The 16,613-nt window shown below is 39.5% G+C and overlaps 1 protein-coding gene across 1 annotated transcript; it reads right to left on the reverse strand.

The window, feature by feature from the left end:
* Positions 1-5,297: 5,297 nt before the first annotated feature.
* Positions 5,298-16,613, reverse strand: LOC117593864 (butyrophilin subfamily 1 member A1-like). Its single transcript, XM_034290332.1, has 3 exons — positions 16,385-16,613; positions 6,449-6,805; positions 5,298-5,605 (listed from the first exon to the last, which is right to left on the reverse strand). The coding sequence occupies exons 1-3, from the start codon at positions 16,443-16,445 to the stop codon at positions 5,304-5,306; spliced, it is 720 nt and encodes a 239-aa protein (XP_034146223.1). The 5' UTR covers positions 16,446-16,613; the 3' UTR covers positions 5,298-5,303.

Here is a 16,613-nt window from a genome sequence, read left to right on the forward strand (position 1 = left end):
AAGCATTACTACCCAACTGCCAAAGACGCACGAAGTGCAAAGGAATGGATCTGCGACCCATTTCTGAATGTCCCAGTTGAATCGTCCGTGTCCGTGCAGGAAGATCAACTCCTTCAGTTTGCAAATGTTGGTGGCCAAAAAGTATGTTTAAGATTTAACTTAATCTCTGCCGACCTTCTGGATTTAAATCAAGGCTGAAACAATGAAAATGTTGCTTCAATTTCCAACATCGCGGAAAACCCTGCTTCACAGAGATACGATGATGACAACAAAACTAGTATACTGGATGTAAGGAACACCCTCAGGGTCCACTGTTCCCCCTCACCCCTAGATGGGATTGTCTTGTTTCTGGGAAACAAGCTCAGGACTCCCACTGATTCAGTGACATTGTGAGTTGCAATTGTTTTATTATGTTGTCATTAGAGAATATGCACTTTATGTTTTAGAATATAATGACAAAAATTGAATGAAAAAGTGGCTATACTAAACGTACAGGCCTAATCAATATTCAGATTGTGTCATGACCAGAGATGGGGACAAGTCACACATGGTCAAGTCCAAGCAAGTCTCAAGTCTTAACCATCAAGTCTCGAGTCAAGTCTCAAGTCACAGTTCAGATAAATCAAGCAAGTCAAGTCAAGGGTTCACCCTAAGCAAGTCAAGTCGAGTCCTTATAAGTTTCAAGTCAAGTCAAGTCACAGTACTAAAGAGATTAACACACACACACTGTCCTCTGTTTCTGACGTGCGCTCGGGGCGAAGCTCGATTTCAAAATCAAATATTTTTCTCCTCCGCGGTACAATTTTTTGGGGGGGACGAAGCGGAGGGATCTTGAATCAGCCTGAAGGGGTTGTATTCGCTATAACAACCACCTCGCATGGCTACCTACCAAATAAATCAATAATCTGACACAAAATATTGATTTCAAAAGGAATTTATTGATTTAAAAACGACTGTATTGCTTCCTCTCTAAAGAAAATAGTCCGTTCAGTCTCTGGTTAGAATCCTGCTGCGTCCATAGCAACGCGCTGTTTTTCATGGCAACGGTCTGTTATCAAGAAATAACACGCATTCTGCACTGGAATTCAGCCAATCCATGTAATAAGGGCTAATAATAACAACCTTATAAACTAATTATTGTCACTGAAAAACTGCCTAATATGTAATTACGCTGTAATTATTCTTGTCTGTATGAGTAAAAAAAAAAAAAACTCTTCGAAATGTTTAGGTGCTAGTAATCACATCGGCGCCTCCATGTTAGCCTTTCATGCAGTAAAGTTAACTGTTATGGTGTAAGCACAATGCTTTTTAGTTTCCACACGCAGTCCACAAACACTTGAAAATGCCCACATTTAATACAGACATTATAGCCTACGTGTAATAATATACATGCCCGCTCATTTTAAGATGCCCATCAATATTAAAATTCAGGCTATGCCACTGTTATAGTCAAATTCCCTTACATCTATTTACCAGACGTATTCAGTAATGATAATGGTCACATTTCTAACAAGAAAAAAAAAGATATATATAATATGCAACCAAGGCCAAATTATGACAAACAAAAGATTAATTCATTACATTAGTAACTTAATCGTTATAGATCTTAGTGAAACTGAATACAAAGAGATTACTTTCTTACCTTTCCTTGTGGTACTTAAAATAACGAATTAAATTTGACGTTGTTGCATATTTTGCATCTGGCAAATCTTTGTTTATTCACACGGTCCAGTTCGAAGTCCTTGTATCCAAACGATACTATTTGTGGAGCTCGACTAACGTTACTGTCTGCCATGTTTGGCGCGGTTTGAATTGTGCAACGTTAAAGGCACATACGCTGATTAGTGGTGCTGATGTCACAACATATAAAATAATTTTATTGCTGTTTGTTTATTATAAGTTCAAGTCATTGTCGAGTCTTCCACTTCAAGTCAAGTCAAGTCTCAAGTAACTTGTTCTCAAGTCAAAGTGAAGTCAAGTCAATTTCATACTTCAATCAAGCAAGTCACAAGTCCTGTTAAGTCATGTGACTCGAGTCCCCCACCTCTGGTCATGACCCCCACACACAGATAGCTGGCTGGGAAAATGTATGAGACCATCCGTCTCTGTATGAGACCATCCGTGGTGCAAAGACGTTGGGGACCGCCCTGTCTAGCTCACACATAGGAAACCTCCGGGCACTACAAACAGTAAATCATTGACCACACCTGGAACACAAATCTCTGTCCACTAGTCTGGTCTTACAAGGTGTCTGGTATTCAGGTTAACTAATGAAGACCACACCTGGGACATGAATCTCTGTCCACTAGTCTGGTCTAACAAGGTCTCTGGTATTCAGGTTAACTAATGAAGACCTCACCTGGGACATGAATCTCTGTCCACTAGTCTGGTCTAACAAGGTGTCTGGTATTCAGGTTAACTAATGAAGACCTCACCTGGGACATGAATCTCTGTCCACTAGTCTGGTCTAACAAGGTGTCTGGTATTCAGGTTAACTAATGAAGACCACACCTGGGACATGAATCTCTGTCCACTAGTCTGGTCTAACAAGGTCTCTGGTATTCAGGTTAACTAATGAAGACCTCACCTGGGACATGAATCTCTGTCCACTAGTCTGGTCTAACAAGGTGTCTGGTATTCAGGTTAACTAATGAAGACCTCACCTGGGACATGAATCTCTGTCCACTAGTCTGGTCTAACAAGGTGTCTGGTATTCAGGTTAACTAATGAAGACCACACCTGGGACATGAATCTCTGTCCACTAGTCTGGTCTAACAAGGTCTCTGGTATTCAGGTTAACTAATGAAGACCTCACCTGGGACATGAATCTCTGTCCACTAGTCTGGTCTAACAAGGTCTCTGGTATTCAGGTTAACTAATGAAGACCTCACCTGGAACACAAATCTCTGTCCACTAGTCTGGTCTAACAAGGTGTCTGGTATTCAGGTTAACTAATGAAGACCTCACCTGGGACATGAATCTCTGTCCACTAGTCTGGTCTAACAAGGTCTCTGGTATTCAGGTTAACTAATGAAGACCTCACCTGGAACACAAATCTCTGTCCACTAGTCTGGTCTAACAAGGTGTCTGGTATTCAGGTTAACTAATGAAGACCTCACCTGGGACATGAATCTCTGTCCACTAGTCTGGTCTAACAAGGTGTCTGGTATTCAGGTTAACTAATGAAGACCTCACCTGGGACATGAATCTCTGTCCACTAGTCTGGTCTAACAAGGTCTCTGGTATTCAGGTTAACTAATGAAGACCTCACCTGGAACACAAATCTCTGTCCACTAGTCTGGTCTAACAAGGTGTCTGGTATTCAGGTTAACTAATGAAGACCTCACCTGGGACATGCATCTCTGTCCACTAGTCTGGTCTAACAAGGTCTCTGGTATTCAGGTTAACTAATGAAGACCTCACCTGGAACACAAATCTCTGTCCACTAGTCTGGTCTAACAAGGTGTCTGGTATTCAGGTTAACTAATGAAGACCTCACCTGGGACATGAATCTCTGTCCACTAGTCTGGTCTAACAAGGTGTCTGGTATTCAGGTTAACTAATGAAGACCTCACCTGGGACATGAATCTCTGTCCACTAGTCTGGTCTAACAAGGTGTCTGGTATTCAGGTTAACTAATGAAGACCTCACCTGGGACATGAATCTCTGTCCACTAGTCTGGTCTAACAAGGTGTCTGGTATTCAGGTTAACTAATGAAGACCTCACCTGGGACATGAATCTCTGTCCACTAGTCTGGTCTAACAAGGTGTCTGGTATTCAGGTTAACTAATGAAGACCTCACCTGGGACATGAATCTCTGTCCACTAGTCTGGTCTAACAAGGTGTCTGGTATTCAGGTTAACTAATGAAGACCTCACCTGGGACATGAATCTCTGTCCACTAGTCTGGTCTAACAAGGTGTCTGGTATTCAGGTTAACTAATGAAGACCTCACCTGGGACATGAATCTCTGTCCACTAGTCTGGTCTAACAAGGTGTCTGGTATTCAGGTTAACTAATGAAGACCTCACCTGGGACATGAATCTCTGTCCACTAGTCTGGTCTAACAAGGTGTCTGGTATTCAGGTTAACTAATGAAGACCTCACCTGGGACATGAATCTCTGTCCACTAGTCTGGTCTAACAAGGTGTCTGGTATTCAGGTTAACTAATGAAGACCTCACCTGGGACATGAATCTCTGTCCACTAGTCTGGTCTAACAAGGTGTCTGGTATTCAGGTTAACTAATGAAGACCTCACCTGGGACATGAATCTCTGTCCACTAGTCTGGTCTAACAAGGTGTCTGGTATTCAGGTTAACTAATGAAGACCTCACCTGGGACATGAATCTCTGTCCACTAGTCTGGTCTAACAAGGTGTCTGGTATTCAGGTTAACTAATGAAGACCTCACCTGGGACATGAATCTCTGTCCACTAGTCTGGTCTAACAAGGTGTCTGGTATTCAGGTTAACTAATGAAGACCTCACCTGGGACATGAATCTCTGTCCACTAGTCTGGTCTAACAAGGTGTCTGGTATTCAGGTTAACTAATGAAGACCTCACCTGGGACATGAATCTCTGTCCACTAGTCTGGTCTAACAAGGTGTCTGGTATTCAGGTTAACTAATGAAGACCTCACCTGGGACATGAATCTCTGTCCACTAGTCTGGTCTAACAAGGTGTCTGGTATTCAGGTTAACTGATGAAGACCTCACCTGGGACATGAATCTCTGTCCACTAGTCTGGTCTAACAAGGTGTCTGGTATTCAGGTTAACTGATGAAGACCTCACCTGGGACATGAATCTCTGTCCACTAGTCTGGTCTAACAAGGTGTCTGGTATTCAGGTTAACTAATGAAGACCTCACCTGGGACATGAATCTCTGTCCACTAGTCTGGTCTAACAAGGTGTCTGGTATTCAGGTTAACTAATGAAGACCTCACCTGGGACATGAATCTCTGTCCACTAGTCTGGTCTAACAAGGTGTCTGGTATTCAGGTTAACTAATGAAGACCTCACCTGGGACACGAATCTCTGTCCACTAGTCTGGTCTAACAAGGTGTCTGGTATTCAGGTTAACTAATGAAGACCTCACCTGGGACATGAATCTCTGTCCACTAGTCTGGTCTAACAAGGTGTCTGGTATTCAGGTTAACTAATGAAGACCTCACCTGGGACAATAATCTCTGTCCACTAGTCTGGTCTAACAAGGTGTCTGGTATTCAGGTTAACTAATGAAGACCTCACCTGGGACATGAATCTCTGTCCACTAGTCTGGTCTAACAAGGTGTCTGGTATTCTGGTTAACTAATGAAGACCTCACCTGGGACAATAATCTGTGTCTCCATCTTGTGGTTGATCTGATGCTGTTGAACTCTACAGGTGAACATGTTGTTGTCAGTCTTCTGGATGGTCACATGTCCTCTCACAGTGTAGCGACTCTCTGAGTCTGTCTCAGTCTCTGTAGGTCCACCAGGGAGGATGTTTCCATCACTGTCCTCCCAGGTCATCTCAGGTTCAGGGTACCAGCCTCCAGAATCACACTTCAGAACCACCCCATAGTCTTTAGGTCCCACAATAGAGATGACTGGCTGAGACACAGCTCCTACACAGATAGAAATCAATGAGATACAGTACCTACAGATACAATAGAGATCACTGAGATACAACACCTACACAGATTCAATAGAGATCACTGAGATACAACACCTACAGATACAATAGAGATCAGTGAGATACAACACCTACAGATACAATAGAGATCACTGAGATACAACACCTACAGATACAATAGAGATCACTGAGATACAACACCTACACATATATAATAGAGATCACTGAGATACAACACCTACACATATATAATAGAGATCACTGAGATACAACACCTACACATATATAATAGAGATCACTGAGATACAACACCTACACATATATAATAGAGATCACTGGCTGACTCCTGACCAAAAATTCTAAAATGCATTATAAGTTAAACTTAACAGTTAACAATTATTCTTGATATCTGACCCCAAAGTCATTAGGTAAAATAGAAATGCAGGCCTGTATTCAATTGCGGCTTATAGGGAGCGTTGCTCATAAAGATAATTTCTGAAGTTTTTTTGCTAATGAACCTGATCATTATGTCATACACCATTTGTCTGATGTGTAAATACAGTGCCAATTCACACCCCTTGAACCCTTTCACATTTTTGTTGTCACATTTTTGTTGTCACATATTTATGGTATTTAAGATTTTATATGATAATCCTTAGTTTAATTTCACAATAATAAAAACATTGTGTGGAATAAGTTCAAGGGGGTGTAGACTTTCTACAGGCAGTATATCTTGGTAAATGAGAAATATCCCAAATCTGTCAAAATTAGTCAAATACAGTGAAGAAAATAGTGTTTTTCATTTGTATTTTTGAGTTCTATCCACATGACTCACCAACAATTAGTTGAATTACAGATGTCTTTACTGTGCTGACCAGTTTTGGAACAAAGCAGGTAAAGAATCCATTATCAGTGTGTTTGACACCAGTCAGCTTTAAAGACATGTTGCCGCTCTTCAATTCTTCTTCAAACAGTCTGGTCCTTCCCTTGTAGACTGGATTATGGACATCTGGGTTGTCACGGCCATCACTGTAATAATGCACCTCTTTTGGGGTCAGGTCACGTCTCTGCCACTCCACCGTCTGATCAACAGCACTGGTGCTGGGTCTCAGGAAACAAGGCAGGATGACGTCATCACCAAGTAAGGCAATGATTGGCTCCTTCTGGCCCACAACTTGAAGCTGTGACAGTCCTGGAACACACACACACACCACACACAGTGACATTAGTGACATTGTTGACATAGATTATTTATCATGTGTACAAATATTATTATTTATCATGTCTACTAATATTATTATTTATCACGTGTACTAATATTATTATTTATCATGTGTACTAATATTCCCTCCACTGTTTGCACTTTTAAATACACTTTTATAACGGTAAATAAAAACAATTTCAAAACAGTTAGACAAAATGCACACAGGCAGAACTTAAAAACTAAAAGGAAACTTTGTAAAAATGGAGGGTGATGTTGGCAGTAACTGTAAAACTCTACAGTGAAACCAAGGAAAAAGGCTGCAACTACCACCTCAGGTTGTCTTTTTAGTCGATGCAGTGTTCAACTAACAGACACATAACAATAGATCAATGAACAGAAGTTTGCATTAACAGAAAATGTCAGGGAAACATATTTCAGTGGTATACCAAGCATAACTTTAAAGCAAGACTCAGTAAGTGAAAGTAAAAATATTTTTTTATTTGGGATTTTCTCTCACAATGTAGAAACATTGAATTAGCACTTTATAACCTTTCAAGTTTGTTGACATTTTGGAGGTGATTTCTTGGTTATGCAACGTGACGAAGCAGGGCATAATTGAAGCCAATGTAAAATCACGCTAACATGTTGACTAAGTTTTATGAAGCCTTGTTGAATCAAGAACAAAAATGCACTCACAAGTATGTTCCTTTTACATTATAATACACATTAGTTTGGCAGCAGTTCTAAAAAATACATTTGCATGACAGACTGTGTCAGTCCATTCCTACACTGCTCCAAACACTTAATCCCCTGAGTACTAAGCTTAAAATGTTTGGGTTTCACTACTTTTATATTTGGGCTTATAAACAATATGTAATGTAAATCGATCATTGTGTATTAGGCATCAAATTATTCCAAAGTACCTCAGCTAATATAAGCATGCTTGTTAATGTTCTTATAAGGTAGTGTTTTAGGGAAAAATCCACAATAAAGTAAATAATTTCATAAGCAAAATCAGATTTTTTCTATACATCATTGAATTCTAATCACAACACACCCATACAATACAATACAAATGTTCTGTGCAAACACAATGCACATTTGTGTAAGAAAAGGCTTCACAATGAATGTGAACAGAAAAATGAAATATTTCGCATTTTGACCAACATGTTTTTGACATCAGCCCAAAAATCCTTTTGGAACTGTTCTGCCATTACGCCAACACTTTTCAAACCCTTTTTCTTGCACGAAAATGCATTGTATCAAAATAATGTGAACAGAACAATGAAATTAGTCACCTTTTGTGCAAGCAATCCAATATGTTTATGACAGCCATAATTATGTCACTATTTATCCTTGAAATCAGACCACAAACAGCCTTGTGGAACTTTTCTGCCATTCCAAAAACACTTCTCAAACCCTTTTTCTTACACAAGAATTTGATGTATGTATGTGTGTATGTATGTGTGTATATGGATGTATGTGTGTGTGTATATGGATGTGTGTATATGGATGTATATGTGTGTGTATATGGATGTATGTGTGTGTCTATATGGGTGTGTATATGGATGTGTGTGTGTGTGTATATAGATGTATGTGTGTGTATATGGATGTGTGTGTGTGTGTGTATATAGATGTGTGTGTGTGTTTATGGATGTATGTGTGTGTGTATATGGATGTATGTGTGTGTGTATATATGTGTGTATATGGATGTATGTGTGTGTGTGTATATGGATCTGAGTGTGTGTATATCGATGTGTGTGTGTGTGTGTCTATATGGGTGTGTGTGTGTGTGTGTGTATATGGATGTATGTGTGTGTGTATATATGTGTGTATATGGATGTATGTGTGTGTGTATATGGATCTGTGTGTGTGTATATCGATGTGTGTGTGTGTGTGTATATGGGTGTGTGTGTGTGTGTGTGTGTATATGGATCTGTGTGTGTGTGTATATCGATGTGTGTGTGTGTGTGTGTGTCTATATGGGTGTGTGTGTGTGTGTGTGTATATGGATGTATGTGTGTGTGTATATATGTGTGTATATGGATGTATGTGTGTGTGTATATGGATCTGTGTGTGTGTATATCGATGTGTGTGTGTGTGTGTGTGTCTATATGGGTGTGTGTGTGTGTGTGTATATGGATGTATGTGTGTGTGTTTATATGGCTGTATGTGTGTGTGTTTATATGGCTGTATGTGTGTGTGTTTATATGGCTGTATGTGTGTGTATATGGATGTATGTGTGTGTGTGTGTGTGTGTGTGTGTGTGTGTGTGTATATGTATATGTGTGTGTATATGGTTGTACGTGTGTGTGTGTATGGATGTATGTGTGTGTGTGTATATGGATGTATGTGTGTGTGTATATGGATGTATGTGTGTGTATATGGATGTGTGTATGTGTATGTATATGGATGTGTGTGTGTGTATATATAGATGTATGTGTGTGTGTATATGGATGTATGTGTGTGTGTGTATATGGATGTATATGTGTGTGTATATGGATGTATGTGTGTGTGTGTATATGGATGTATGTGTGTGTGTGTATATGGATGTATGTGTGTATATGGATTTGTGTGTGTGTGTATATGGATGTATGTGTGTATATGGATAGGTGTGTGTGTATATGGATGTGTCTGTGTGTGTATATGGATGTATGTATGTGTGTATATGGATGTATGTGTGTGTATGGATGTGTGTGTGTGTGTATATGGATGTATGTATGTCTGTGTGTGTGTGTATGGATGTATGTGTGTGTGTGTGTGTATGGATGTATGTATGTGTGTATATGGATGTATGTGTGTGTGTGTATGGATGTATGTGTGTGTATGTATATGGATGTATGTGTGTGTGTGTGTGTTTATGGATGTATGTGTGTGTGTGTATGGATGTATGTGTGTGTGTGTGTGTATGGATGTATGTGTGGGTGTGTATGGATGTATGTGTGTGTGTATATGGATGTATGTGTGTGTGTGTATGGATGTGTGTGTATGTATATGGATGTGTGTGTGTGTGTGTGTGTGTGTATATATAGATGTGTGTGTTTATATGGATGTGTGTGTGTGTATATGGATAGGTGTGTGTGTATATGGATAGGTGTGTGTGTGTATGGATGTATGTGTGTGTGTATATGGATGTATGTGTGTGTGTGTGTATGGATGTATGTGTGTGTGTGTGTGTGTATGGATGTATGTGTGTGTGTATATGGATGTATGTGTGTGTGTATATGGATGTATGTGTGTGTGTATATGGATGTGTATGTATATGGATGTGTGTGTGTGTGTATATATAGATGTATGTGTGTGTATAAGGATGTGTGTGTGTGTGTATGGATGTATGTGTGTGTGTGTATGGATGTATGTGTGTGTATGTATATGGATGTATGTGTGTGTGTGTGTGTTTATGGATGTATGTGTGTGTGTGTATGGATGTATGTGTGTGTGTGTGTGTATGGATGTATGTGTGGGTGTGTATGGATGTATGTGTGTGTGTATATGGATGTATGTGTGTGTGTGTATGGATGTGTGTGTATGTATATGGATGTGTGTGTGTGTGTGTGTGTGTATATATAGATGTGTGTGTTTATATGGATGTGTGTGTGTGTATATGGATAGGTGTGTGTGTATATGGATAGGTGTGTGTGTGTATGGATGTATGTGTGTGTGTATATGGATGTATGTGTGTGTGTGTGTGTATGGATGTATGTGTGTGTGTGTGTGTATGGATGTATGTGTGTGTGTGTATGGATGTATGTGTGTGTGTATATGGATGTATGTGTGTGTGTATATGGATGTGTGTATGTATGTATATGGATGTGTGTGTGTGTATATATAGATGTATGTGTGTGTATAAGGATGTGTGTGTGTGTGTATGGATGTATGTGTGTGTGTGTGTATGGATGTATGTGTGTGTTTATATGGAGGTATGTGTATGTGTGTTTATATGGAGGTATGTGTGTGTGTGTATATGGATGTATGTGTGTATATGGATGTATGTATGTGTGTATATGGATGTATGTGTGTGTGTATATGGATGTAAGTATGTGTGTATATGGATGTATGTGTGTGTGTATGGATGTATGTATGTGTGTATATGGATGTATGTATGTGTGTATATGGATAGGTGTGTGTATATGGATGTATGTGTGTGTGTGTATGGATGTATGTGTGTGTGTTTATATGGATGTATGTGTGTGTGTGTATATGGATGTATATATGTGTGTATATGGATGTATATATGTGTGTATATGGATGTATGTGTGTATATGGATGTATGTGTGTATATGGATGTATGTGTGTATGTGGATGTATGTGTGTGTGTGTATATGGATGTATGTGTGTGTGTGTGTATATGGATGTATATATGTGTGTATATGGATGTATATATGTGTGTATATGGATGTATGTGTGTGTGTGTGTTTATGGATGTATGTGTGTATATGGATGTGTGTGTGTGTGTATATGGATGCGTGTGTTTAAATGGATGTATGTATGTGTGTATGTATGTGTGTATATGGATGTATGTGTGTGTGTATATGGATGTGTGTGTGTGTGTGTATATGGATGTATATGTGTGTGTGTATTGATGTATGTGTGTGTATATATGGATGTATGTGTGTGTGTATGTATGTGTGTATATGGATGTATGTGTGTGTGTGTATATGGATGTATGTGTGTGTGTGTATATGGATGTATATATGTGTGTATATGGATGTATGTGTGTGTGTGTGTTTATGGATGTATGTGTGTATATGGATGTGTGTGTGTGTATTGATGTATGTGTGTGTTTAAATGGATGTATGTATGTGTGTATGTATGTGTGTATATGGATGTATGTGTGTGTGTATATGGATGTGTGTGTGTGTGTGTATATGGATGTATATGTGTGTGTGTATTGATGTATGTGTGTGTATATATGGATGTTTGTGTGTGTGTATGTATGTGTGTATATGGATGTATGTGTGTGTGTGTGTATATGGATGTATGTGTGTGTGTATATGGATGTGTGTGTGTGTATGTATATGGATGTGTGTGTGTGTATATATAGATGTATGTGTGTGTATAAGGATGTATGTGTGTGTTTATATGGATGTATGTGTGTGTGTATATGGATGTATGTGTGTGTTTATATGGAGGTATGTGTGTGTGTGTTTATATGGAGGTATGTGTGTGTGTGTATGTGGATGTATGTGTGTATATGGATGTATGTATGTGTGTATATGGATGTATGTGTGTGTGTATATGGATGTATGTATGTGTATATGGATGTGTGTGTGTATGTACATAGATGTATGTGTGTGTTTAAATGGATGTATGTATGTGTGTATGTATGTGTGTATGTATGTGTGTATATGGATGTATGTGTGTGTGTATATGGATGTGTGTGTGTGTGTGTATATGGATGTATATGTGTGTGTGTGTATTGATGTATGTGTGTGTATATATGGATGTATGTGTGTGTGTATGTGTGTATATGGATGTATGTGTGTGTTTATATGTATGTATGTGTGTGTGTATATGGATGTATGTGTGTGTGTATGGATGTGTGTGTGTGTATATGGATGTATGTGTGTATATGGATGTGTGTGTGTGTGTGTGTGTGTATATGGATGTATATGTGTGTGTGTGTATTGATGTATGTGTGTGTATATATGGATGTATGTGTGTGTGTATGTGTGTATATGGATGTATGTGTGTGTATATGGATGTATGTGTGTGTGGGTGTTTTTGGATGTATGTGTGTGTTTATATGTATGTATGTGTGTGTGTATATGGATGTATGTGTGTGTGTATGGATGTGTGTGTGTGTATATGGATGTATGTGTGTATATGGATGTGTGTGTGTGTGTGTGTATATGGATGTGTGTGTGTGTATATGGATGTGTGTGTGTAAATGGATGTATGTATGGGTGTGTTTATATGGAGGTGAGTGTGTGTGTTTATATGTATGTATGTGTGCGTGTATATGGATGTATGTGTGTGTGTTTATATGGCTGTATGTGTGTGTGTTTATATGGATGTATGTGTGTGTGTGTATGGATGTATGTGTGTGTGTATATGGATGTGGAGGGGTCTGTATTATATTTGAGGAGGGTGGAGGGGTCTGTATTTTATTTGTAAGGGTGGAGGGGTCTGTATTATATTTGAGGAGGGTGGAGGGGTCTGTATAATATTTGTAAGGGTGGAGGGGTCTGTATTATATTTGAGGAGGGTGGAGGGGTCTGTATTATATTTGAGGAGGGTGGAGGGGTCTGTATTATATTTGTAAGGGTGGAGGGGTCTGTATTATATTTGAGGAGGGTGGAGGGGTCTGTATTATATTTGAGGAGGGTGGAGGGGTCTGTATTATATTTGTGGAGGGCGGAGGGGTCTGTATTATATTTGTAAGGGTGGAGGGGTCTGTATTATATTTGTAAGGGTGGAGGGGTCTGTATTATATTTGTAAGGGTGGAGGGGTCTGTATTATATTTGAGGAGGGCGGATGGGTCTGTATTATATTTGTAAGGGTGGAGGGGTCTGTATTATATTTGTAAGGGTGGAGGGGTCTGTATTATATTTGAGGAGGGTGGAGGGGTCTGTATTATATTTGTAAGGGTGGAGGGGTCTGTAATATATTTGTGAGGGCGGAGGGGTCTGTATTATATTTGTAAGGGCGGAGGGGTCTGTATTATATTTGTGAGGGCGGAGGGGTCTGTATTATATTTGTAAGGGCGGAGGGGTCTGTATTATATTTGTAAGGGCGGAGGGGTCTGTATTATATTTGTAAGGGCGGAGGGGTCTGTATTATATTTGTAAGGGTGGAGGGGTCTGTATTATATTTGAGGAGGGTGGAGGGGTCTGTATTATATTTGAGGAGGGTGGAGGGGTCTGTATTATATTTGTAAGGGTGGAGGGGTCTGTATTATATTTGAGGAGGGTGGAGGGGTCTGTATTATATTTGTAAGGGCGGAGGGGTCTGTATTATATTTGTAAGGGCGGAGGGGTCTGTATTATATTTGTAAGGGTGGAGGGGTCTGTATTATATTTGTAAGGGTGGAGGGGTCTGTATTATATTTGAGGAGGGTGGAGGGGTCTGTATTATATTTGTAAGGGTGGAGGGGTCTGTAATATATTTGTGAGGGCGGAGGGGTCTGTATTATATTGGTAAGGGCGGAGGGGTCTGTATTATATTTGTGAGGGCGGAGGGGTCTGTATTATATTTGTGAGGGCGGAGGGGTCTGTATTATATTTGTAAGGGCGGAGGGGTCTGTATTATATTTGTAAGGGCGGAGGGGTCTGTATTATATTTGTAAGGGTGGAGGGGTCTGTATTATATTTGAGGAGGGTGGAGGGGTCTGTATTATATTTGAGGAGGGTGGAGGGGTCTGTATTATATTTGAGGAGGGTGGAGGGGTCTGTATTATATTTGAGGAGGGTGGAGGGGTCTGTATTATATTTGAGGAGGGTGGAGGGGTCTGTATTATATTTGTAAGGGTGGAGGGGTCTGTAATATATTTGTGAGGGCGGAGGGGTCTGTATTATATTTGTAAGGGCGGAGGGGTCTGTATTATATTTGTAAGGGTGGAGGGGTCTGTATTATATTTGTAAGGGCGGAGGGGTCTGTATTATATTTGTAAGGGCGGAGGGGTCTGTATTATATTTGTAAGGGCGGAGGGGTCTGTATTATATTTGTAAGGGTGGAGGGGTCTGTATTATATTTGTAAGGGTGGAGGGGTCTGTATTATATTTGTAAGGGTGGAGGGGTCTGTATTATGGTTAACTATCGCTGGGGAATAGATGGTGCAGTGCTATCAACACACTGTTCACCAGACATGGAGCTACTGATTTTGATATTTGTAAATATTTTATTCTAATATTTTGAGACACAGCATTTTTGATTTCCATGAGCTGTAAGACATAATCATCAAGATTGAAACAAAAAAGGTTTGAGATGTTAACTTTATGTGTAATGAATCTAGAATATATGAAGGTGCTACTATTTGATTTGAATTACGGAAAAAACTTTTCCACAATATTCTAATTTTTGGAGATGCACCAGTACGTAAGTAAAGTATAGGCCTCTGAGTTCCCTAGATCAGTGTTTCCCAATCCTGGTCCTCGGGACCCAAAGGGGTGCATGTTTTTGTTTTTGCCCGAGCACTCACACCTGATTCAAATGTTGCCCTACCACTTAAACACTTGATAGACGTAATCAGTAAGTCTTTAATTTGAATCAGGTGTGTGAGTGCTTGGACACAAACAAAACATGCACCCCACTGCTCCAGACATTTTCAAAAGAGGTGCTTAAATGGTTCAGTACTCTAGTGTCTACAGACTAGTCAGAAGAGTGCAATGCCTTACTTTCCATCTGGATATATATTTTTTTTAATAGTGCATCTCCCTCACTGTGAAAATAAGAACAGTATTCCATACCCATAAAACAGTCTGTACAGGGTCGCTACAGTAGGGTAACATGGGGCAAACACGCACCCCCCCTTTATTTTTTGTATGTTGAAGATGGCTGTGCTCAAGGCACTGGATTATAAAGTAAAATAAATGGCTACAGTTGACAGATTATTTTGCATTTAATAAAATTACTACTTTTTTTCCAGCTACTGGGGTAAAATTCCCCCATAGGGTTATCTGCCACATGGGGAATCTTGTCCCAAAAGAAGATAATGCCTCAGGGTTTTTATGAATTGGTCCTATTTTTATACACCACTTACATTTTCCTTACATGCCATTTCATACAGTTAAACAAAATGTTTAATCATTTAAATAAGGTAACATTTTGAATCCCAGCAGTCCTTAAAATGAGATACAGAAGAAAACGTTTTTAATAGTTGGCGGAGAAGGTGTGATGATACAGAGGATATTTGTAGTGGATTAGGACTTGTGGCAGCCAGAGGTGTTGAAACAAAGAACGGTGACATTTTGTGTTTTTTGTGAGAGTTACATGGAGGGGGGGGGGGCGATATACCCCTCGTTACCATACTATTCTTTGTCAGGAATAGACCGTTGCTTTTACCTTTTCCTGTCTTGTTTCGCAGGGTTGGGAATTGAAAAAACAACAACGTTCAATTAAATCTTCAGGCATCCACAGAGGATTTTCGATTGCTCAATCAAAATATTTGACCAATCAAAGAGCGCTTTCGACTCCACCCGATCGTTCCACGGCTGCTTCCGACCGCTCCAATCTTCTCGACACGGCCATTTCAGACAACAGCTATGCAGTTGGCCATATACTTGCAGTGCTCAGTCTCAGATGAGGCTTCCGCCTTCTTGTTCCGCAATTGATGACATCAGCGTCTTAATACATTTTAGGCAAATAATTCATTTCAAATGGGTTTTACACAAATGTGTCAAACAGAGTTCACTTGTTGGAACTATTGCATTTCATACCACCGTAGCCTATTAAGTATAAACGGGATTTCAATAGATGTTGTTTTGATGAGTATTTTAAACAAATCACCACACCCTTTTCATCAAAACACAGACGGCTTGTGCTTGTATCTGTTTTTAATTACAGTAAATACGTTAACTTTAGTGTGACATAATAAATAACTTGAAAGAATTGTGAGCCAGGCCTACCTGTCGTTATTAGAGAAAACCCGATGCACCAAACCAAAAAATACCAGGTCGACGACTTCATCTCGCAGTCAGACAAAACAAATTGTTGAAGAAAAATAGTAACTTAAAGCTGTTTTAACATATATTTTCGTTTCTCAGAGTTTACAAAAAAACAAGACCAACTTATAAAAGTCAAATGTGAAAACTAAAGCGCTGAAGAATACCATGCAGCCCAGTGGCAGTTCTAATA

The sequence above is a fragment of the Esox lucius genome, chromosome 24, assembly GCF_011004845.1.
Source record: "Esox lucius isolate fEsoLuc1 chromosome 24, fEsoLuc1.pri, whole genome shotgun sequence".
Lineage (NCBI taxonomy): Eukaryota > Metazoa > Chordata > Actinopteri > Esociformes > Esocidae > Esox > Esox lucius.